The sequence below is a fragment of the Zootoca vivipara genome, chromosome 15 (assembly GCF_963506605.1).
Source record: "Zootoca vivipara chromosome 15, rZooViv1.1, whole genome shotgun sequence".
Lineage (NCBI taxonomy): Eukaryota > Metazoa > Chordata > Lepidosauria > Squamata > Lacertidae > Zootoca > Zootoca vivipara.
In genome coordinates, this window is record NC_083290.1 from 17,812,290 (window position 1) to 17,838,422 (window position 26,133).

Genomic DNA, 26,133 nt, shown 5'->3' on the forward strand with positions numbered 1-26,133 from the left:
CCCAAAGCAGAAAGCAAGGGCAGGGGCAAAAGGATAGCTGGAACAACAATGGAAAAAGGACATAGAGAGCAAAACAGCCCTGCAAGACTGTTTCACAGGTAATGCTAAACCTTGCCTTCTGCAACCTGGACTCCTTCACTGGCCATGTAGGTTGGGACTAAACATCTTGAGGGCAGCAAGCTGGAGAAGACTGTGCTAAACTATGATTTAAGTGCTACAGGCATGAACCTTGGGGTTCATGTTCTTCTTCTTTCCATCCCCACATGAATACTCACTTCAGTTGCATAGTTTTGTCTAAACTATGACTTTTGACAACCAATCCAGTTTCATGGTTCCCTAAAACAGGCATGGGGACCCTCCAGAGCTCAGGCCAAATTAGGCCTGGCAGGGGTCTTATAATGGTCTGGTAAATTTACATTTAAGGTTCTACTCACCTGTGGGCACTTTTATCAGACCCAGACACAATTACAAATAAATTGGTTTTAAAAGCACCAACTGGCCAAAGATATTAGTTTTGCCCTCAAACAGTAGAAGCTGGAAGAGCCTTGGAGGTGAGCTGGCTTGCTAGCCTGTAGACAGTGCAGCAGGGTGAAAAAGATGGCTTTCCCCCACTTGTTGGCCCCACAGTCATGGGTGGGGCCAACAGGTGGGTCCAAAATACAGAATTATGTCAAAGCTACATGATAGTTTTTGCCCTCTAGCTACCTAAGAAGAGGATGTGATGTGTAAAGGACTTCATTGCTGAATCAGCTGAAATATAAACCCTTGGACTAAGTGGCTATAGGATTGCTTCCATTCAATGATGATTGATCTCCTTTTAATCTACATTTCACAGGGAAATGCTACTGATCTGCAACATAGTGATTTGATATTCAAGCATTCCCCTGTGTTCAGGCAGTAACTGATTAAAAACGCTGACTCAACTGGAGAAAGGAAGCCCCTGATCGGAGATTTCTGAATTCCCCATAATGGAGACAAATCAAGGAAAGCGTGGGAGAATGAAGTGGTAAAGTTTCCCCTTTTGTGGGTTTTCACCCTAAGCCTTTAAACACACTTTATATGCCTGCTAAAGCAGTTTCCGGTATCCATTGCTTCTCTAGTGGTTTGCTATGAGCTCATGTCTACTCTAAGAAAGCTTTGTTTTACCGCTATGGAATTAATAAGAGCACATGCTTAACACAGACCCAAGGCCAGACATTTTTGAAAGGAGAACAATTATCACAATCTCTATAATTAATACAGGTCATGAAAAAGAAATTGTTAAAAAGGTTTTATCGAGTCATAGAGAAAGCCTCAAAGTCAGGCAAACGGCTCCAGGGCACAGATCCAACAACCCCAACTTCTTGTCAAACAACAAGAAAACTAGTTTGTCTAGATACAACATTTATGGTCCCACACGACAAAGTGTCATTCACTAGTCTTGAGTAACAGGTTTTTACTCCCACCCACCCATGTAACGGGGGGGGGGGGGGGAGATTTGGATCAGTATGTTGAAACAGCTGCTGCCCATAAAACAAACTACTTCATTCTTCTGTAGTTCCTGAAGCTTGGCTGACCAAATCAGGTTGGCACACTTGATTGTACCCCTGGAGCAAATTAGGAAATAACCTCTCCCCAAGTATCCTGTAACTGTTTATCAGAGGAGAGGGATACTTCAAATTTGTGCCGGTGTTAAGACAAATGCCTCAAACATTGCACTACATCCACGTTGGCTAAAGACACTAAGTGAATGAAGAAAATGTACAGATGTACCCCCATATTCATGAAAACAGAAGAAACAAGGCAAACCAGAGGTACAGCCTTACCTTTTTCCTCCACTGTTGCAGGCCAGGAATGAAAAGATCAGCCCCACTACCTGGCAAGGCTAGACTATCTCTGTGTAGTGGAATTCTCTAATCAGCTCAGCATAGCATTCCAGCTTCAGAGGATTATAGCAGGCAGACTGAAAGGTCAGTCGGTATGGAGGAATTTCTTCACTGAAAACACTCACAAGGAGCAATATTTTTCTTCAGCTCGATTTCCTTTCCTCCTCCAGTTCAGAGTCTCTGGCTGCCCCTCCTAGCTACCAATGCATCTAGAGGTGAGCTCAGCACCTCCCTGTGACTCTCTCCGGCTCTGCCTACAATTGAGGAGGAAGCTCCTCCCAAAGATCTCACCCTTGTGAAACAAGCTACACAAGTCTAGCTCCACCCCACAGAACCATTCCTCTGCTCAGGTGACTCTCAGACCCGAAGAAGCTGAGGATCTCTTGTACTGTTACACATCTTTTTCTTCCTTGGAAAGCTCAACGTGGAGTAATAACCTGTGAACTGGACAACATTCCTAGCCCAGCAATAAACCAAATGAATCAACAGGAAGGGGGAGGAGACAATTAAAGAGGATGACTCAACCACATATGGCAGCTCAAATGCATCGACCACACTAGGGAGTTGGAGTGAAATAATTTCTATCCATATAGCTTTGTGGGGGAGGGAGTGCAGCAAAACAGACGGAATTGCTTTGCTACTTTCAAATGCAAGTTTCTCAAGATTCTGGACATCCCCCTCATTTCTGTATAATGCCACAGATGTGACATTCTCTCCCTCCCCCCCTCCCCTCTCTCTGAGCAGTAAAAGGATTTTTTTTAATCCACAAGTGATTTTCGTATCTTAATACTGCTCTGTTTAAGCTACTTGGAAAATTGATCAAGGTTAATGGATTTAAGTAGGGTTAACTTGTTTTTGGGGTGCCAATAAATAGATCTAGTATATATAACTAGATAAATTCCAAATGGATTTAAACAACCCTAGCACAGCCTTTCTGCACAAGACAAAGGACATCTGGAATTTCCTGGAGTCCCATGAAATAGCCGTCCAGCTGTTTGGACATGTTCACTGTAAACATCAATACTGCTTGGCAGTTAACTCTTGCTAAAACAGACACATACACAAAACAGCAACAGTTAAGCTATACAAAAATTTGCAGATGGTTAAAAGGGATGTTATTAAAAAAGAATATGAACTTCATTTCATTAAGTGTGAAATAGATCTACTATTGTGTGGAATAAGAATTTGGATATATTTAACAAGAATGATCTGTTTTGCTTAAACTCTATCAGCTTCTAATGACCATTTACTGTATATAAATAACCCAGTCATAGGCAATGCTGTTTTCGCCTCAGCCTATGTAGGCATTTCTTAAAGTTAGGTAGCATGCCACTTGCAAGTCTGCAGCCTACCATGTATGCAACCACTATGCAAATTCAATTCCACAAAGTTAATGAAAATGTCTTGTGTACTAGATAGAACAGTCTTTGCCAACCTGGTGCACTATAGATGTTTTGGAGTACAAGTCCAATCAGCACATCAGGTTGGCAAAGGCTGAAACAGTGAGACCTGGGTTCAAATCCCTCCTCAGCTGTGAAGCTCAAAGCCAAACTAAATGCTACATGTAATAATTGTAATAATAGTAATTTATTATTTATACGCCACGCATCTTGCTGGGTTTCCCCAGCCACTCTAGCAAAATATTAAAATACAATAATTCATCAAATATTAGAAGCTTCCCTAAACAGGGCTGCCTTCAGGTATCTTCTAAAAGTCAGATATTTATTTCTCTGACATCTGGTGGGAGGGTATTCCACAGGGTGGGTGCCCCTACCAAGAAGGCCCTCTGCCTAGTTCCCTGTAGCTTCACTTCTCGCAGTGAGGGAACTGCCAGAAGGCCCTCAGTGCTGGACCTCAGTGTCCGGGCAGAACGTTAGGGGTGGAGACACTCCTTCAGGTATACTGGGCTGAGGCCATTTAGGGCTTTAAAGGTCAGCACCAACACTTTGAATTGTGCCCGGAAACGTACTGGGAGGCAGTGTAGGTCTTTCAGGATCGGTGTTATGTGGTCTTGACGGCCACTCCCAGTCACCAGTCTAGCTACCGCATTCTGGATTAGTTGTAGTTTCCGGGTCACCTTCAATGTAGCCCCACACAGAGCGCATTGCAGTAGTCCAAGCGGGAGATAACCAGTGCATGCACCACTCTGGCGAGACAGTCTGCAGGCAGGTAGGGTCTCAGCCTGCGTACCAGATGGAGCTGGTAGACAGCTGCCCTGGACACAGAATTGACCTGCGCCTTTGGACAGCTGTGAGTCCAAAATGACTCCCAGGCTGTGCACCTGGTCCTTCAGAGGCACTGTTACCCCATTTAGGACCAGGGAGTCCTCCATACCCACCCGCCCTCTGTCCCCCCCAAAAAACAGTACTTCTGTCTATTCAGGATTCAACCTCAATCTGTTACCTACCATCCATTCTCCAACTGCTTCCAGACATGTAATTCTATTTCTCAGTGCTATTTCTAAGTGTACCCCTGTAGCATTGAATGACTGAAGGACAGACTACTAAAGCTTTCCCCGTTAGCCAATTTTCAACTCTGTGGTTCAGCAGGAACCCTGAAAGGAGGCATGATTGGAGTGTGAGTGTGAGTGTGAGTGTGTGTGTGTGTGTGTGTGTGTGTGTGTGTGTGTGCAGGCAGTGCAGAGCCAACCTTGGATCCTCAGAATCCAAAGACATTTTGTTCCTTTAGCACCAGCTTGAAATTTGTGTTAATTCCCCTTGCCCAATTGGTTTCAATCTACTATTTTACTTCTACCACCACCCCATTTAAGATTGCTGTGTCATTATACACTTTTAATAAATGAGATTACATGGAAAAATAACAGATTTCAAGAACAGCAATTATCATTCTGGATAAAACAAACACCCATCCACCAAATGAGAAAAAGTTCAGATCTGTAAATGTGAAAAATATATTGCTATAAACAAAGACTATTTGTGCACATTATTTGCAGAATGGTGGTCTTCTGTGCACCCGAGAAACATATATTTCAGTCTGCCTCATATTAACCCAGCCTTGGTCCACCATTATACACACACACACACACACTTTTTACATTATGGGACTGTAGGTTTTTGCATTTAGAACCTCATTTGTTGCTGTCATGTTAATTTATATGAATGTATGGTGCATACAAATTGACTGTGTACCATACTTAATTTGATTTGGCACCATTTTATGTTGACAGCTTGGAAACATGTTGACCATTTGTGTAATTAATTCAAACATTGAAAGCCTTCCTTCTCACCCCCTCCATGCCTTAAATAGATCTGAGATTGAAGAGGATCAGAAGAATTACAGTTTTGAAACTTAAATATTTACAATGTTTTGTTACAACTTAATTTTCTTGGACCATTTACAAGCCATGGTTTTTCTTATGATGAGTCTCTCTGTGTGAGAAGTTACACTGATAGGCAGTGGCTGACTCACAATTAGCCAATAAGCGCTGGGACTGAACAGGGACGTCAACACAGTTTTGCCCAGTCTATGTGCCTTGGTCTCTTTCTTGGTCTATCACCACACTGGGTCTCCTTTTCAGGGTTAAAACAATCTTTTGGCAATTGTGGGGATTGCAGAATGGATTTGCGTGGAGACTGGGATTATATGACTTCTATTCTGTGATTGTGATAGTTTAGGGCTACACAATTAACTATTTGCTCACCTGGGGTGAGTAGTTGGAAAAGGAATATTGTTTTGACCGCACAGTTAACATCCTGAAGTTCAACACTGGCTCCAGAGTTCAGCACCAAGGGCAGAAATCCTGTTATATACACAGACTCTCTTAGTTGTGCCAATTATGAAGGTAATGAAGCCTATCGTCTGTTACCTGTTAAATACCTTAGCTTAGACTATATCTTCAAAGCACTAATGTTAAAGTAATTAATGAGCAAATGTGAAAAAAGAGGATGATATCAGCACTTCAGGCAATGCAGGGGAAAAGAGGCCTAAATGAACGCCTGCAAGGTGTGACAATTTAATTGCCTAAAGAAATATGTCCACCAGTAATTAGAGGTTGTGTGTAAAAAGTTGAGCTGTAACTATATTTTTGCTTTGTTTAAAAATAATCAGTTTGGATTTTACAGATCACATACATTGTAGTGTAATGACTAAACACATAGTATAATGCAGGGGTCCCCAGACTTACCGGCGTTTGGGCCGGTTCCCACCGCGCCGATCGCGCGGCGGGCCAGAGGGCGGGGGAGCGCGCACCCGTGCACATGCGCACGGCCGCTTACTGGCGCGGCGGCGTGCTTCCAGGGTGGGAAAAGCGCCGAAAATCCGTTGTGCGCATGCGTATGGGCCTCCCCTGACCTGGAAGTGCAACAGAAATGACCTCTTCCGGGTCGGGAGAGGCCCATACGCATGCGCACAAAGGATTTTCGGCGCTTTTTTCCCGACCCGGAAGAGCGCTGCCGCGCCGTGCGCCGTAAGAGCGGGCGGTGGGGGTCGTCACGGGCCGGATTGGCAGGCCAATTGGGCCGCATCCGGCCCCCGGGCCGTAGTTTGGGGTCCCCTGGTATAATGCCTAAAAGTGTCTAAGATAACAGTGTTAGAATATATTATTATTATTATTATTATTATTATTATTATTATTATTATTATTATTATTATTTATACCCCACCTATCTGGCTGGGTTTCCCCAGCCACTCTGGATGGCTCCCAATAGAATATTAAAAACACGATAAATACATCAAACATTAAAAACTACCCTAAACGGGGCTGCCATCAGATGTTTTCTAAAAGCCAGGTAGTTATTTATTTCCTTGACATCTGATGGGAGGGTATTCCACAGGGCAGGCGCCACTACCGAGAAGGCCCTCTGCCTGGTTCCCTGTAACCTTACAATGAGGGAACTGCTAGAAGGCCCTCAGTATAGCTCAGCATTATTTTAAAACATAGTACCGGGAACCAGGTCCAGTTCCATGCTCACCAAGGGTGTCTGTATTGACTAAATCACTCTCTCTCTCTCAACCTCAGTTCTCCATCTATTGACCTTGCCAGAGCTTTGCAACAATGATGAACCAGACCAAAATTGTAACCAAATTGTAAAGCACTATACAAATCAAGAAGTATTTATTAATGAAAATAGTAATAAAGTAGAATCACTCTCATTTACTCTCTCAGCCACCAACTCTCTGTTTTACTTACTTAGGTAAAAGGTTGTCCTGGTAAAAAATGAATTTTACTGTTAGTTGTGATGAGTTAAAATCACCCTCTGCAACCTAGTGTTCAGATCTTTTAGACTACAACTCCCACCAGCCTCAGCCAGCCCATGGAGCTGATGGCGGTTGAAATCCGAAACATCTAGAGGGCACTAGCTTGGGGAAGGCTGAGTTAACTGCTTCATCTCTCTTGCTTGCTGCTGTTTTAGGCCAACATCTCCCACTCCTTTCCACAGAGCATCATGTGGACAGAGCTTACTTCTGCTCTTTGGGGTGAACAGCTTGTACTGAGGGAAGCTGTTGGATACCACTTTGGGGTTCCTGCACAATAGCCTAGTATGTTGCTTTGATCCAAAGCAAAGTGGAGAGAAGGGGGTGAGTAGATCCCAACAAGGACATCTTTAAGGTCAAATCAGAGAAATTGATTCTGGCAGTTAGAAGGTAACTTCTAATTTCACTTTAGCCCTTAAATAGGACTCTGATTAATTAGGCTGTTATCTTACAAGCAGAATATATCAAAATAAATACAAGGCTTCGTATTCCTACTGCTACCCTGTATCTTCCCAAATTATAAACAAACAGTATGAGCTGCACTAAAAAGTGTCTAAATGAATGGCTCTAAAAAGCTATTTTAATATAGCAAAGATTAGTCATATAACTGTGTTTTGCATAATTTTATTCCAATACATCTTATTCTTTGGAGATTCTTGCAATGTAGTCAAGACAACTATAGCAACAGCAGTTTCTACTTATAGCTTTGCAGCTGTGTACATAATATGGTCATTTGAGCTGCTGCTAAACTACAGAGTTTCAACAATATTTCTTCTTTCTTCTTTCCCCTCCCTCTGTCTTCTCAATCCTGAGCCAAAGTTTCCAGTGGCAGGCAACATATCTGCTTTGGTATGTGTTCATACACATTTGTATTTGTGTGTATGTATATCTTAAAAATGTTATACACCACATTTTACACGCACGCACGCACGCACACTTATTTATAACCACACCTCAAGGAAACAGCAGCTAAGTATAATTCAATGTTCACAAACACACAGAGACACCCAAATTTGCAGGATTCATAGAGCCTATGAATCCATTGGGGGGGGGCATGCGGAAAATGGTTAGTGAATTGACTGATTTCCATGGCACCTGCCAAGAGAAATATTACACCATCACCTGGATGTTAGGCTCTTTCCCCAACTTTTAGATAACAAGTGTTCAGACATAACTAGAACTATAGTCTATCTTCTAACACCAAATCTATATCCATTAATAGGTATTATTGCTAGAACAGACAATGTTAGACTCAGGGTTAATACACTTAAGAGTCTACAGTTGACTGCGACATGCTCTACCTGAGCTCAGCTGGGAATAGTTCAGAGGCTCTGAAACACATGCTGAACCTGGCTTTACACTATCCATCTCCAAATCTGCATGTGGTTTGGGGGGTGGGATGAGGCAAGAAAGGACAAAAAAATAAATTTTAACATGCTGGTCAATAGCAACTTAATTTGCAAGATAGTAATAGCATAGAATAGCTTCAAATCTCTGCTGCCTATTTTAAGCTCCAGAATAAAATTGGTTTGAATTGTTTCTACATATATGCATGTAAAACAGAAATGTGACCCTTGGTCAGAACTTACTACTACAGTAAATGCCACCAAGTCATCAATCTGACTGATCATAATCTGGCAGGACTTTCCTTTACGGGGAAATGTTCATGGCCTTTTTATTGCTTAGATGTAAGAAGTGCACCCACAACAGATGAATTCAGATGCATCAATTCCCATGGCCAAAAGGATCTAAGAATATGTTACAGAGAATGAGTGTTCTGCATGACATGGTGGATAATCATGTAAGGCCTGCCAGGGCATTCATGATTTCCATGGAGCTTCTGGCAAAATTTCACTAATAATAATATGGGGAACCAAACTTTAATACATGTTTTAAAAGTACAGCTACAACCCTAACTAATCCACCCAACCAGAGTTGTGGTGGAGTATATCCACTTTAGCGCACTAATATATTTGTGCATACCCAATGCTGTGGAGTCACAGTGTGGCAACCACACACCAATCCAACAATTGTGATCCTAGTCACAGATCTAGGATCTTTGGTTGCCAAAAATAAGGGAAACCACAATGTTTAAATTGTTGTGCAGAAGTACTATAATTTACCTCCTGGACACTTCCTTTTAACAAAGTAACTTACAAAAATGATTTTTCACATTTGACTGAGTAACTGATAGGCAGTTATCTATTGACACCGAAGAAGGAAGTAATATAGGGTGGAGGTTGAGGCCCCTCAGATATTGCTGAACTAAAACTCCCATCAGCCCCTGCAGCCTTGGTCAATTACCAGATATGGTGGGCATTATAGCTGAACAACATCTGGAAGATTAAAGGTCCCTCACACCTGATTAAAAGCTCTCCCCCCCCCCCCAATAATGCAATTGAGCTACATGTCATAGAGAAATAGCCCATGTCTTCCCCTCTGTCACCACAACTAAGAGATTTCAAGAAAGTCCATACTGACATGTTCAGTTTGATGAAGAGCTAGTTCATATCCCCTATCACTGATGAGGCCAGCCACTGAAAGGGAATGTGCATGTATGCACACACTTTAACCTCAATACCACAGCACAGATCCACCCTCTTGCAGTGCAACTCTGTTAGAATTGCCAATAGTGGCAGAAGAAAAGGGCTCTCCTACTCCATAGTTCTGCAGAAAACATGAGCACATTGCCAACCTGTCTTTTGTGATTTCTGCCATTGCAAAAGATTGGCTGTGTTTGAAAAGCCCAGTCTTTTTGCCCATGTGGTTTAATTTCAAATTGCACAGGCAAAAGGAAGGGCTTCATCAGAACATAGGCGTTTGACAGGTGGGTGGAGTTAAAATGGCCTCCAGAAGTTGATGGAGGTCAGGATCTGGCCTGCTGACAGGATCCTAGACCACAGTCTAGGACAAGACTATGGTCTTCCGCTACAGCCTCTGATGAAAGTAATTATTATAAATATTGTAAGACTGTTTTTCTAAAGCATTTAACAAAAATGTATTATGATGAAATCAATTCCTTCATGGTGGCAGAAGTTACACTGTGAAAAGTCCTTGAAATATGTCTGTGCAATTCTCGACCACTACTGCCTCTCCACTGCAATCAAACATTACTACAGGGAAAGAGACTGAGGCAGATGCTTTCACTCTCCATTATGAAGATTGTGAAACAAAAACAAAATTCTTATTGCAGAATACACTAAACTAGGGTTTCCAAAATTTGAGTCTCCAGCTGTTTCGCATCATCCCTGACCACTGGTCCTGCTAGCTAGGGATGATGGGAGTTGTAGTCCAAAAACAGCTGTTTGAAAAACCTGGCATTAAACTATTACATAGTTTAGAGATGGAGCCTAATTTTTTAAAAAAATCCTTTGGAAAATGTATATGACAATATAGCAATTTTTGAAAGCAAACCCTTTTGAGATCCTGAATCTCTGATTCTGGGATATAATTTCACAGATACTGATTGCATGGACTCCAAATGAGATTACAGCTGAGTACCCTAACAATCTGAGTTTTATTCTGAGAATTTGGAGAAAAAGAAGAGTGATTGTTGTTACTATTCCTGTCCTTCACACTCCAACCCGCATTTATTTTACACTTCAAAATTTTAAAGGCATTCTGTGGAAAAATAAAAGCAATAAATCCCACTCTGATGTCTCTGCACATCTCCCAAACAGTTAACGATTCAGCTGAATAATACTAAAGGCGATGAGATAGAGAAAAATGAAATAAATGGAAACGTACAAGGGGGGAAGTAGCTCCAGGACGCTGGACGAGCTCCATGGGCAGGGGAGACTGAGAAAGTACAATTCAAAAGAAAATTAATTATTAAAACGAACAGCCATTATAAAAACAGGACATTTTCATTTTAAAAGACTGGAGGGGCCCGCACACAATCTTTCCTTTGTAATCCCCTCAGGAGGACCTTTGTGTTGCCATATTGTAAACTGCCCTGAGATCCACAGATGAAGGTTGGTGTAGAAATTTAATTAATAAAGAAAATAAATAAGAGTGAGGCACTTAAAATGCCACAGTTGTCCAAATCTTTTCTGAAATCAATGGGACTTTATATGGTACAGCACTAAATTGGGAGTGAATCAACAAAACAGATGTATATCCTGGGCTTCTAAACAAAAGAATTTAAGGGATGTGATGATGATCATTCCATCAACTTCAAATGCAACATTTCCACACAAAAAACACTCAATGCTAAACATTCAAAAAATTTCATTGCATTTATAAACAAGTTCAGCCATCTGCCCACTTGAGTTTTCCCCACCAAACCAGATTTAGTGAAACTGAAGCCAACACAGATGCTTTTATTTATTTCTGTTTCTGCATTTCTTTCTGGAGACATTGCCAAATGGAGGGGGAAAGCACAATGAAAGTGAAAATTGCCACTTAGTTTGCCACAATTGCCACATGGTTTGAGCAACCACGAATTGGGCATGACAGATCAATGAATTTTTTGAATTACAAACCTACACAAAACCTCCCTTTCCTGGAGAAAGTGGTGCATCTGACAGTGGTTGTATGGTTCCAAGAGCCCCTGGATGAAACAAATCAACTTGGTTTTGATCTGGCTTCCAGGTGGGGTATCAGGATTAGAACTGCCTTGGTCTCCCTTCTGGTTGATGGTCTTCATCAAAAGGTGGTGGGGGAGACCCTCTTGATTATCCTACAGCTCATTATTACCCCATACCCCTCTGCATTTCTCTATACCCTTAACTACAGCATCCTTCTGGACCACCTGCACACAGTCACTGTGTTAAAGTGTTTACATTCCTACAGAGGTTACAAAAGTGGTGCTTCAATAGGTTCGTGTTTTTAATTAATCCATAATGGGTTTATATTGCAATATTGCTTTATGATGATTTAAATTACTCTTAAAGAGTCCAGTAAAAAAGATATATTTTAAAATAAATTAAACACACACAGAATTTAGACATTCTATTTCAGATGTATGTTAGTAACAATTCCTAATCCAGAAATAATAGCCTACTGAATTTTATTGCATCTTAGAGCACATTTAACCACCATGACATTGTCCATTTAAACCCTCACATGAACTGTCTAGCATCCGAATTCACTTCAGCGTAATACTCCTAACATTTGAGGGGGAAGTGGCCTCAAGGATTTCACAGGAGCTTCTTTTAGAACTAAAATCATACAGAGGGACAGGCTAAAGAAAACCTATGAGATGACAGAGGTTTTTCAGGAGCTGACAGTACAAAACACCCTGCAAGAGAGACTACCATGTTTGTTTGTATCAAGTACACTTTAAATTTCCCCACCCTGCTTCCTTTTGTCTATCAGAAAGAAATGCATACACATGTCTGCTGGTTTTCAGGAATGAAAATATAAATGTAGGATTATGTAGTGACAGGTGGTCATATTGAGCCAGGAAGGAAACCAGAGTTCTTACCGTAGTTCTAGCCCAGTGCCTTGCACCCCCAACCTTTCCCAATGACAACACAACAGTAGCAGTCAGCTGAATTAAAATATTTGTTTATGGACTGATTCAACTATTTGCTTCATGGGGGCAGCTTGAAATTGCTGCATATGTCAGCCAGCCATTCATGTGCAGCTGTTCGTGCCTAGGATTTAACTTTTTAACCAGTACATGGGGGGGGGGGCGCATTTGTATGGTAATGCCATATAGGGAGCTGAGGACAACCATCTAATTACAGCAGAAAAGCTAGGTTATGTCATGATTCCAAGTAGCTATCAAGTCCAACCATCTTGGGGGGGGGGGGAATCTCTATAAGCAACCTTGGCAAACCAATTTTAATTTGTATAAATTAATACCAACACACAAACACATATATGAACAAATACACATAAAAATACCAAATTCATTACCTCTGGTAGACAAAATGCTACTTTATCAGGTGCAATGAGGTATTAGCATTTAACTATGCACTGCAAGGATTAATTTGAATCAATACTTTATTCAAGTATTATCACATCAACATGGAATGTACAAAAAGTTTGAAAAAGGTTGAAGGAATCTCTCCTTTTCTGTACAAGGAACTCCAAGGTGCACCTTGTGACTTTGTTAATATGCTATTATTAGAATCCCTCAACTATACAAAGATAATCAAGGAACATTCTAAAATCAGTCATATTAAAAACACTCCCCAGACAACACACAAGGCAGACGTAGAATGAGATGAGCAACATGCTTGGTGTTAATAAGAATTCACATGTAGAACGTTCATACAAAGCGGATAATATGTGCTACGAAAGACAAAATAAATATGGGAAAGGAATAGAAGAGATTAAGAAAAAAGACGACACCTATTTGCACAAAACTACAGACTGGGCAAGATGAGAAGAACAGAAATGCCTTCCCCATCCTTATTTCCCACACCACTAGTAATGGAATTATACATCATAAAGGAACACATACTGTTCAGGCAAGCAATGCAAGTTGCATTAAAAGAGCAGTATTTGTATTTCCCTTACCACTTTAGAGCTATACAGATAGAAAGCATGACAGGCACTTCCTATGAGGAATAAATTTGGCACTGTCAGCAAGATTAACTAGATTTGCAGTCCTGCCTGCAATACTGGGGAGGGGGGAGAGCACAGAAGGACACCTGAACATTTCTTTCCAGGGGTTTTATGACAGGAATAAACTATGACCTCTGTACCTTCTACAGTTTGTTTTTTTCAATATTACTACTACTACCGGTACTATTTCCACCTCTTTTTTTTAAAAAAAACATATCACATCCATAAAAATGAAGGACAGCAGCTGGGATCCAGGGTTACACATGGCACAGGCACACCTTTCTTTTACTGCACCTTCCCAGAAAATGCTATACATGGCAGGACCTAAGTGAGGCAATGCTCTGCACACTCATGATTCCCAGCAACTGAAACTTCAAAGGCATACTGTCTTCAACACTAAGGGCAGAGCACAGCCATCAAGGCTAGTAGCCACTTTCTGGTAGCATCACCCATCATAGCTAGCAGACACCACACCCCTTGCCTTCTCAGTGGGGTGGGAGGGAGAAGAACAGTAGCAGGTGGAGGACACTGTCCCTTTGTAGCAAGGGTGGGGACCTTGTGACCCTCCAGATGGAACTACAACTGCCATCATCTCTGACCACTGGCTACGCTGTCTGGGGAGGATGAAAACTGGAGTCCAACAACATCTGGAGGTCCACTTGCTTTCTATCCATGTTTCATAGCATGATCATGTTACTTGCACCTAATTTTATTCAAACATTAAATCTTCAAAAACAGTATTTCTTTAGGTACCTTAAAAATGAAGGAAACTTTCAGTCACTCAAGCAAAGCAGAAGCTCCCTTGACAAAAAATGGAATCCGTACTTAAACATAACACACTGATTACTAAATCAGCATTTATATAGGAAGGGATCTGGCCTAATGCTGGGCTTTAGAACTTTAAGTGTATTTCAAAGCCAATATGTAACAAGGAGTTTTGGCTTCTTTCTGAATGCCAGTAACTTTTTCTTAGAAATAAATAAATTTTATGCTACTGTTAAGATAGTTATTAACTTTCAGTACTTTTGAAGAAAAGCCATACTTTCCATTTAAAGCATATCAAATACGTATTTAAAGCAGGTGACTCCCCAAAGCATCCTTGGAATTGTAGTTTCCCCCTTGCAGAGCCATAATTCTCAGCACCCTTAGTAAACTACAATTCCCAGAATTCTTGGGGGGGGGGAAATCATGTGCTTTAAATGGGTATTGAAGGTGCTTTAAATGTATGTGGGTGTGTCAATAATGGAAGCACATGCAATCCCACATCTATCCAGATAAAATTCAATTAATTTTTGAACTCTAAAACCACTTGGCATGTCAAGATTTCTGCACAACTGTTACCACAATTGCAAAATAAGCCTCAAATATTTGGCACACAAAGTGGAATAATCAATTTCTATAGAAAACATGTAGGAAAGTGGGCCCCAGGAACTGAATCAAAAGATGGAAGGAGGTATACTAAATTTGCCCACCAAGGATTTCTTTCTAAAGCAATGGATAAATTTAATTTGGTTTTGTAATATCTTTGAATAATCTAATCCTTAGGGGTACATCAATACCGTGCATATAAGACAGGTCATCATTGAAAGTGAATTATTCCAACTGGTAAGCCTAAGGCCCCAATCGATTTTCACATTTTTGTAAAAGACAAAACATTCCAACTCCAAAGTACTCTTAAAACTATATAAACCTAGAGCAGATACTTTAGAGCAGGTTGCATGGCTTATTATTACACACACACACACACACACACACACACACACACACACTATATATATATATATATATATATATTAGTTTTCTTGTTTTTATTTATGTTTTAAGATTGGAAATAAGTTTTAAATTAGAGGGCATAAATTCACAGAAATAAACAAAGAAACCCCACTATCAGTCAGCAAGTAGGTGCATCACAGGTTAGTTTGGTTTAAATTGCAAAGCCAAGCATCACTAGAATCCAGGCTGAAGGGATCTTTTTATATGGCAAGAAATAAACATGACAGAAAATGTACATGAAAGAAGAAACACTACAGCACACTAACCACCATACCAACTGTCTAGCAGCAGTTATATGAAATGCAGAAATCTTACAAAACATATACTAATATTAAAATCAAACTACTGAGAAATTAAATCAAAACTGTGAAATAGCAGAAAGGGTATACTGAAATATACTTGTTTCATGGAATGCATACACTGGAATAGTTTTGAATGGGTGATCAATAAATATGAAAGAACGTATCAGTGGAATAAATATTTGAGTGAATGCAGTGAGACACAATAGAAAGGATTTAACATCAACATTCTGTCATATTATATGCATTTTTTTTAAAAAATATAATACACACATACCTGGTTTTGGCACAGAATTGGTCATAGACTGAGGAACTTTGTCATTAATTAGCTCAACACATTCACTAGGAAAGAATCCCACCTGTGACAAAGAGAGACAGATGGAAATTCATGTCTGCAGCATATTTAAGAACAGAATCACACGTAAAGTCATGTTCTAATGCCTTTGCAGTAAAAGGGACTATTTGCACAACACCACAATATTTAAACAATTCAGGCATAGTCCTGTAGATTATATTCTTTGTTATAAAATTTAACTGCTTTTTAAATTCATGTTTCTCACTATGCTCCCATTACATGCTTTCTGGATATACTTATGGTCCAAACCAGGCATCCCCAAACTTCAGCCCTCCAGATGTTTTGGACTACAATTCCCATCATCCCTAACCACTGGTCCTGTTAGCTAGGGATCATGGGAGTTGTAGGCCAAAACATCTGGAGGGCCGCAGTTTGGGAATGCCTGGTCCAAACACATGCAATTAAGAGATGGTTCTTAGAAGGCTAGTTCACCAAGTGTAAAGAAAGTGGTTTATTCTAACTTTTATATATATATATAACAACTAGGCCAGTAGTGTATTTCTCGGGCTAGTCACAAATGCAACTTTTTGCCATCATAAAAAAATTAAACCAGATAAAGCAACCACAGGTGACCAGGAATTCCATGCAGGTGAGTGAACAGGGTGGCAGAAGGATAATCTGCTTCATTCATCCTTTGCCAACCAAGTTGGTATTTCTTTTTCTCAGTGCATTTTGTTAAAAGCTATAATAATAATAATAATAATAATAATAATAATAATAATAATAATAATAATTTATTATTTATACCCCGTCCAACTGGCCGGGTTCCCCCAGCCACTCTGGGCGGCTTCCAACAAAACATTAAAATACAGAAATCCATCAAACATTAAAAGCTTCCCTAAACAGGACTGCTGGTGGGAGGGCATTCCACAGGGTGGGTGCCACTACCGAGAAGGCCCTCTGCCTAATAATAATAATAATAATAACACCTTTATTGTCAATGTACAACCCGTGTACAATGAAATTAACCAAGCCTACCTCCCCCCCAAACACTCAAATCTCATTGCATTCTGTGTGCTTGTCGCACAACAAACCAACCCCGAAAGTCAGTTGCACTATATTATTCTCTGTCCATCAGCCTAACAGCCCACAGATAGAAACTGTTTTTTAGCCTGTTGGTATGACTGGTTATACTTCTATATCTCCTGCCCGAAGGTAGAAAATTAAAGAGGTGCTGGCTGGGGTGTGAATCGTCCCTGATAATTTTTCTTGCTCTCCTAAGGCAACGATCCCTTGTGATGTCATCTAGTGGGCTCAGGGGACAGCCCATAATATCACAGGCTGTGTTCACCACCCTCTGTAAAGACTTTCTGTCCGTGGCTGTCAAGCCAACGTACCACACTGTGATACAATATGAGAGGACACTTTCTATTGTTGACCAGTAGAAGGAGGTCATCAATTGTTGTTTAACATTGTTCTTTCGCAAGACCCAGAGAAAATGGAGTCTCTATTGGGCCTTCCTAACCACCCAAGTTATATTGTTTTTCCAAGTGAGGTCTTCACTAAGGTAAACTCCCAGGAATTTAAAGGAAGAGACTCTTTCCACATAAACCCCGCCCCCCGGATATACAACGGGGCTGGTTCCCCTCTCTTCCTCCGAAACTCCAATACCATCTCCTTTGTCTTGCTAATATTTAGGTACAAGTTATTCTATAAGCACCATGTAGATCTTTTTGAGCCTCCCCCCTGTACGCTGATTCATCTCCACCTGTAATTCGACCCATTATGGTAGTATCACCTGCAAACTTAACAATTACAGTGGATGGATCAGATGAAATACAGTCATATGTATGCAACTAGTACAGGTAGGGACTCAGCACACATCCCTGTGGGGTGCCAGTGCTGAGCTTCAGGGAGGGAGATGTAACAGGCCCAATCCTCACTGTTTGAGTCCGATCCCTCAGAAAGTCTTTAATCCAGTCACAGATGGTAGAAGAAAGGTCTAGTTCCATCAGCTTTTTGATAAGAATGTCTGGAAGGATGGTATTAAAACAACATTCTAACATAATTCCCCGGTCTCTCCAGATGAGTCGCTGCAAGGTGAAAGGCTGTAGCTATGGCAATATCTGTTGACCTATTTCTCCTATAGGCGAACTGATGTTTATCAAAAATCCAGTGGAAAACATGTCCTAAGGCACGGGTGTCAAACACAAGGCCCGGGGGCCAAATCCGGCCCACCAGACCTCGTCATGTGGCCCGCAGAGCGCCCCAGCCAGCGGGACCCAGCAGTGGGACCTTGCTGCTGAAGCGCCGTGCCGACAAAGTGCCGACAAACAGCTGGGGCCGGGGGGGGTAGAAAGGCGGCCGGAGCAGCGCCGCACGGAGAGTCCCGAGCCTCTGCGACGCAGAAGTGCTCTGTAGCACTTTGAATCCTCCTCCTCCTGCCACGGCTCGGCGCCTGGAAATGGCTGCTGCTGCTGCAGCACAGACAAAGCACCCAGCAGCGCCCCGTGGAGGAGGAGGAGGATTCAAATTGCTACAGAGCACTGAGCGTCCCAGAGGCTCGGGACTCTCCGCACGGCGCTGCCGGGCACCGACCCGGCAAGCCACCGCCTCCTCCTCCTCTTGCCTCACCTCCTCCTCCTCCTGCCGCGGCTCAACCTCATGAACGTGAGTTCAGCAGCAGCTCAGCCTCACGAATGTGCAACTCTGAGGCTTTACACACTTCTCCTAAAACGGACACCCGCTGCCTCACGCTGCACAGGAAATGCTTTTTGCCCCTGGGTCCCTTCGCGCTCTTTTCTGGTGCTGAATCAAGGTGGCGACCCCCCCCTTCCCTTTCTTTCTTCCTCTCCCTCGTTCTTATTCTTTCTTTCCCTCTCCTTCCTTCCTTCTTTATCTCTGTCTTCTCTCCCTCTTTCTTTTTCTTTCCTTCTTTATTCCTTCTTTCCTACTCTTCTTTCTCTCACCTCTTTCCTTCCTCTCTCCCTCCTGCTCCCTCTTTTCTTTCTTTCTTTCTTTCTTCCTTACTTCCTTCCTTTCTTCCTTCTGTCCTTCCCATCTTTCTTCCTCTCCCTCATTCTTATTCTTTCTTTCCCTCTACTTCCTTCCTTCTTTCTCCCTTTCCGTCTTCTCTCCCTCTTTCTTTTTCTTTCCTTCTTTATTCCCTTCCTTATTTCCTACTCTTCTTTCTCTCCCCTCTTTCCTTCCTTCCTCTCTCCCTTCCACTCCCTCTTTTCTTCCTTCCTTCCTTCCTCCCTCCATCCCCTCCCCTCCCCTCTCCCTCCCTCTCCTCAGAAACATAGGATGCTGCTTTATACTTCTGGCCCTTAAACCCTGGAACCAGGAGAGCAGCTCCAGTGAGTCAACCTCAGCCAGTCCCTTTGGTGAAGGGTGGTGGCTCACTGGCAGAACATCTGTCCTGCATGCAGAAGGACCCCAGCATCTCCAGGTACTAGTAGCTCTGCAAAGGTCCTGCATGAAACCCTAGCGAGCCTCCACCACCCAGTGCAGTTACCAAAAATCATTTTTCAATAAATTGTACAATAATTGTACATTTGAATATCTACTTGCCATTATTCTGACTATGTTTCTGCTTTCAGAGCTAGTTATTACTTAAATTATTACAAAAAACAGTAATAATTGAATGCAGTGACAATAATTTATGATAATAAAGAGTGGACACATAGTCCTACAGATACAACCGGCCCTTTGAGGGTGACCAAACTGCTGATGCGGCCCCCAATGAATTTGAGTTTGACACCCCTGTCCTAAGGTGTTGAAGGAACAATCTCTCAAAGCATTTCATCACTACAGATGTTAATGCAATAGGTCTGTAGTCATTTAGGCAGTTAGTTGCTGTTTCCTTTGGGACTGGGACAATGGTGACTGCTTTCAAACATGATGGAACACAAGCCGAGATGTTAAAAACGTGTGAATGCATTTAAAGGAACAGACTTAAATTAGAGTTTTCCACACAGCTTATTTCAGAATATGGGCCTATAACGTTAAGACTTTTTTGGTCTAACTAATCTGAGCCAGCGGGTTCAAAATGATCGAAAGAAATCCTTATCTGTGCACACCCCTGTCATAAACCAGGAACCAGGAAAATGTATTTTAATTTTATAGCTCTGATCTCAAATCTTACATTCACAGTTGCCTCCTTCTGGATTAGCTGGTTTTTGGCCAGTGTTCTCAACAGCAAAAAACAAACACCTAAATGCTTGGCATTTGGTTGCAGCAGCTCTGTATATATGATCAAAACACAACCCATATTGTGAAAAAACACAGTTAAGCACAACCATGACACACAAAGTGTACTATAAGCCGTCTGTACTTAGAATGATAACTGCTTCCTCCTTCAATGTGCAAGAGAAAACCGGTCTTGCAAATATTGGGCGTAAAAATGACAAGTGTCTTAATCTCTGACTAGTAATAGCAAAATTAAATAAGATCCAGCATGATGCTTACTGTCATGGACTGGTTTAGACTATTCCTGGCACTTAATACACTCTGTCTAATTTATATCCGTTACCTTCTTAATTTTGCTTTCTGCCTTCCTCAGTACTACTGCTGCCTATGTACATTCTATTTTAAGGTCTTTCATAACACTTCTAATTTCCCTTCCTGATGGTCCTTGGGGCTGCATGTCACCACTGATCAGTTCTGCTATTTTGCTTTTAAAGGCCTTAATCCCTTCCCTCTATACAACACACTTTCACACCAAAACACTCAAGCCTAAACTATATTTTTGCATTCCATAGTATTAACTGAGTTTTGTTTTTTAAAGCACCTTGTTTCTACATGGTATGTGTGAAACAAACAAACTGGACATAGTGATCGTTTAGTACATGTGTTATCATTCTAGAAAGAGCACCATACAATTGCTGGCTGACAAACTAGTATCCATGACTGGGCTTATGACTGCTGTCTCTATAGGGACAAATTTGCCATGTGGGGCAACCACATGTCTGCTCCATACCACATAAAAAGAGGGTTTGCACAATAATGAGTATCGGGGGACAGCAAATCCCACCCCTGTCTACCTCACTTTGCTGTATTCTTCTGGTATGACAACTGGGCTCTACTGGGGGTGGGAGGGCTACTTAAAATCAGCACACTAGGGAAAGGGAAAGGAGTGGGTTTCACTCCTATCCCCTGCACCCTTTTGCATAAAGGGCAGACCTCCCACCCAGCCCTGCTTTATATTTTAATGGGGCAAGTGCACGCTGAAACAGAGAGGCAGTTGTCCCACAAGTCCAGTCTGGTGGTTATTTTAACAGTAGTTTATTTGCCTCTTCAATAAACCTAATCTGACAAAGAAAAGCAAGCAAGCAAACTCAGGCTAAAGAAAAGGGGAAAGGGAAATGGAAAGAAACAGTGGGCACTGGGCAGCTCAGGTAATTTCCCCAGCCTCATTTCCACTCCCACACAGCAATAGAAACAAGGAGTCAGTTTCCTCGATTCTGCCATACAACTGCAAAGAATGTGGGGATTTTAAGTGCAACTCTTCCCAAAGTAGTAGCAGCAGAAAATGTACCTGTCTATACATTCATTTCTGCAAAACTATTAAAGTCAAAGGAGTCCACTCCTATGAGCAATCTTTTGACATCTCTGCCCAATCCAGTTCAAATGACAGCCTCAACTCATACTTAAGAATTGAGTTGAAATTCTTCTCCAGGCTCTGCAGAGGCAGGGTGCCATGCCAGTTCCAATCCTCTTTGAATGTATGACACTTCTCTTCTCTACAGCCAGACAGTTTTAGAAAAAAAAGGGGGCATCATGGTACCTATTTATAAAAGGGATACTTTGAGGGTCCAGCTCATCTCATATCTAGCTTTGCAGTGTCCATATTTTGCTCAGCATTCGAAGGAACGTTTTCAAGTCTTTATAGTATTTCCCAGATTCAGGAAACAGTGCATTATAATTGCATTAGATAACAGTCTATTATTATGAGTAATAATTTGACAAAATGCATCCAATAGCTTCTGAAATATTAATTAATATAACAGCTGAGTGTACCTGAAATCCATGCTTTCCCCTCCACCAAGTGGTCAATTCTTTTGGAGGCATGTCGATGACTGACACAATGTCTCCCACCTAGAAATGGACAGCATAAATAATTTTCTTACTTTATTTTGAAAAACATTTTGTTAATAAAAGTGCAGTTTCTATAGAACTATTTTTTAAAAATCACCATTATGAACATATGGCACCAGTCTCTGCCTATCTATGGCATCAACATTTACAAAATATGAGCTAATGCATCATCAATGCCATACAATGCACATTTTAACATATTTGCAAGGGTGATGTATTTAGTGGTCGTTAAAAGGCCATAGGCTGTTCTGATTAAAATGCAATTTGAGGAGGAATACACCTCAGAATCATGAACAAATTTGGGAAGAAAATTTGAACAAATGAACTTTTTTAAAAAATGAACAACTGGTACTCACTTATGTATTATCTCCTCTGCCCAGCACCAGAGCTGCCCCCCACCCACCATGGGGTTCAATATGATATGCTCCGCCAAGTTAAAGTTAATGCAATAAAGAAATGTGATGTTACATCAGCAGGATGGAAAGATGAGAGAAGGCATTTAAAAATTCCTTTGAGATGACTTGTCTAACATAAAACATTTAAAGTAGTTTGCACAAGTCACTGAGTGCTTGCAAATGACACCAGCAAGACTTCATTTATCCATGTGAGGTTCTTATTATTTGCCCTTTGAGCCTTTCAGACACACTGCACTCATCTTTTCAAGCTTATCTCTGCCACCAGGAGGTCTGCATTTCTTTTAAAAAAATGAAAGCCAAGCATTTCAGGCATTTAATAGGAATCTGTGGGCCACCCAAAGTGCTTTAGAGGGGGTTGTACAGTGGACGCTTGGGTTGCGAACATGATCCGTGTGGGAGGCACATTCACAACTCGCAGCGTTTGCAACCTGCAGCACCACGTCTGTGCACGCGTGTGTTGCGATTTGGCTCTTCTGCGCATGTGCAAAGTGCAATTTAGCGCTTCTGTGCATGCGCCAAAACCCAAAAGTAAACCATTCCGGTACTTTCGGGTTCGGCACGGTGCACAACCCGAAAACGTGCAACCTGAAGCGTCTGTAACCCGAGGTATGACTGTACCAAGTGGTGCAGCCATAAAACCAGCAGCACATTTGCAATGCGAAGCAGGGTTTGGTATGGTTTCAAATTGGATTGAGGGCCACGCGTTGAGATTCTTGCATTGCAGGGGGTTGGTCTAGATGAACCTCAGGGTCCCTTCCAACTACAATTATATCTTCTTCTTCTTCTTCTTCTTTGGCAATCACTCGTAGCCGAGTAAGATTGTCTTCCATAAACACGGTTTTAACAATGGGTCCGTAAGTGACTGTAGAGGCCAATTCTGGATCCACACGTCCTTCCACAGTTGGGACATTGGTTTTCAGGCGGGAGTTGATCACGGTGTGGATTTGCCAAGTGTGCCTTCCTCTTAGCACGTTTCTCCCTTGTGTCCTGAGATCAAGTTTCTTCAAAGCCCATTACACCTTTGGTAAAGGCTGTTCTCCAACTGGAGCGCTCGCAAGCCAGGGTTTCCCAGTTGTCAGTGTTTAGACTACATTTTTTAAGATTTGCCTTGAGACAGTCTTTAAACCTCTTTTGTTGACCACCAGCATTGCGCTTTCCATTTTTAAGTTCGGAATAGAGTAGTTGCTTTGGAAGATGATCATCAGGCATCCGCACAACATGACCAGTCCAACGAAGTTGATGTTGAAGAATCATTGCTTCAACACTGGTGATCTTTGCTTCTTCCAGTACACTGATATTAGTTCGCCTGTCTTCCCAAGTGATGTGTAAAAATTTTCAGAGGCACCGTTGATGGAATCTTTTGAGGAGTTGGGAGATGGCGTTTATAAGTGGTCCATGTTTCACAAGCATATAGTAAGATTGGTAGTACAATAGCTTTGTAAACAAGCATTTTGGTTCCCCTGTGAATGTCCTGGTCCTCAAACACTCTGCACTTCAATTGGGAGAAAGCCGCACTCGCAGAGCTCAGGCGATGCTGGATTTCGGCATCAATGTTGGCCCTTGTGTAACTGCCTAGGTAGGAGAAGTGATCAACATTTTCCAACATTACACCACTGAGTTGGATTTGTGGCACTGCAGAGGGGTTATTTTGTACTTGTTGGTGCAGCACTTTGGTTTTTTGGATGTTGAGTGATAGGCCAAGCTTTTCGTAAGCTTCTGCAAAGCTATTTAGGATGGTTTGGAGGTCATCAGCATGTCATCAGCATACTGAAGCTCTATGACGGAAGTTACGGTAACCTTACTTTTTACTTTCAGCCTATTCAGATTGAAGAGCTTTCCATCTGTTCGATATGATTTCTACTCCAGTGGGGAGTTTCCCGTCGACAAAGTGTAGGATCATGGCAATGAAAATAATGAATAGAGTTGGGGCAATAACACAACCCTGTTTAACACCTGATCCCACTGTGAATGGTTCACTTTGAGAGCCATTGTTATCTGCGATTGTTGGTGTCATATTATCACAGAGGAGCCGAATGATGTTTACAAATTTATCTGGGCAGCCAATTTTCAGAAGGACAGTCCACAGGGCATTACAATTTAGAGTGTTGAAAGCCTTAGCCAGGTCAATAAACGCCATATACAGGGATTGGTTTTGCTCTCTGCATTTTTCTTGAAGCTGTTGAGCGGTGAAAATCATGTCCTCTGTCCCCCTAGAAGGCCGAAAACCATTTTGGGATTCAGGAAGGGTCACCTCAGATATTGTTACCAGACGGTTTGCTAAGATCCTTGCAAGAATTTTGCTGGCCGCAGCTAATAGAAAGATGCCTCAATAGTTTACAATTCTATAAGCTAATTCTATAAGCATCTTACAAATCTATAAGCTAAGTTTTGGCCACAAATAAATTAGATATTTATCAAAGTTGCACTGAAAATATTTTACTGTATGATATGTTTAGTCATGTAATCTGTCTCTCACACAGGAAGATGCTATGATTAGATATGGCAACAGAAGCCTGGGATAGGGGGCATTATCCAAACTTTTAACAAGAATCCGTTGCTTTGATTTCCTATCAGTTGGCAAGCACTCCGTGGCTCAGTTTAGCTTCCTATGCAATGAAACAGGTGAGTGAACAGGAGAGGCATGGCAGGAATGGGGTTGGTGAAGATGTTGGCACCAGTGATTTATTCGCCATTATGAATGGATTCGAGGAAGACTGCAGAATCACAGATCTCCCTTCCTTGCCCTTCTCTGTCACTGAGACTATAGTCAAGAGATCACGAGTGAGATCACATGCCCTCTCCCTGGCACATGTTCACATGTCAACCCTCCAGAACCTAACTCCAATTGATATTTACATCAACTGCAACATTAATTGTCGATTATGGATTAATGATAACCAGGGTTACTGCTTACCCATTGTCTGAACTCTGGATTCATTGTTTAATAGTTGGCCTGCAAATCCTGGTTCAACGAAAACATGGCACCCTTACTGTTGATGCAACACCAGTTTCAGATTGGTGGCAGGTAAACTCACATTGGGGAGAAAGCATGCAATTCTGCTGCTCATATCTTATCTCTAAGCCATATTTAACATTCCCATTGGCATTACATTTGCACTAGTTTCAATTTGAGAGAGGCTGATAAATGAAAACTGATTTTAATGGCAGAACATTTAATGTTCCTACCAAGATAGGTTACTATTGTGATGATGGCATCAGCGATTAAACCGTTAATTTCTAATAGTGTGCATATATCTTAACTGGGAAAATAATATCCAATTTATTATGCATTTCCCCAGATACTACAAATGGAAAGGCGATGTTTTGAAACATCCAATGAACAGCTGTTTGTACATTCCTTAAGATTCTGAAGAATCCTGCCCCAGAGCATAACAGATGATAGCAGCACAGGCAAGCAAGCAATCAGAACATACGCAGAGCACCCAATGGGCATTAGCTAAAAAGGATCAAGTTTTCAAAAGCAGTCAGAGGAAGATTTTCATTCAAATACTCAGCCCAGCTGCCAGTGTGAGGCTTGTGTCCAGGGTTTAAAAGAAGCTCTAAACTGAACACAATAAGCTTCTTTGGAAGGAAGAGGGGTAAAAATGGGTCACTTATTATAATGCCTAAACACGGGGAAAGTACTTATACAA

At 41.6% G+C, this 26,133-nt stretch overlaps 1 protein-coding gene across 8 annotated transcripts in view; it reads right to left on the bottom strand.

Moving 5' to 3' along the window:
- ARHGAP32 (Rho GTPase activating protein 32) overlaps positions 1–26,133 on the bottom strand; it is a 217,028-nt gene that overhangs the window by 45,446 nt on the left and 145,449 nt on the right. For 3 of the 8 annotated variants that reach the window (XM_060268467.1, XM_035139369.2, XM_035139370.2), the window contains 4 exons: positions 21,987–22,064; positions 15,948–16,029; positions 10,827–10,877; positions 8,381–8,455 (listed from right to left, as the gene is read on the bottom strand). In XM_060268467.1, coding sequence (XP_060124450.1) covers positions 8,381–8,455; positions 10,827–10,877; positions 15,948–16,029; positions 21,987–22,064 — 286 coding nt within the window. Of the gene's footprint in view, positions 1–1,805; positions 4,184–8,380; positions 8,456–10,826; positions 10,878–15,947; positions 16,030–20,112; positions 21,910–21,986; positions 22,065–26,133 lie in introns of those variants that run through there. The other 5 variants (XM_035139366.2, XM_060268468.1, XM_060268469.1 and 2 more) reach the window with 4 other exon arrangements.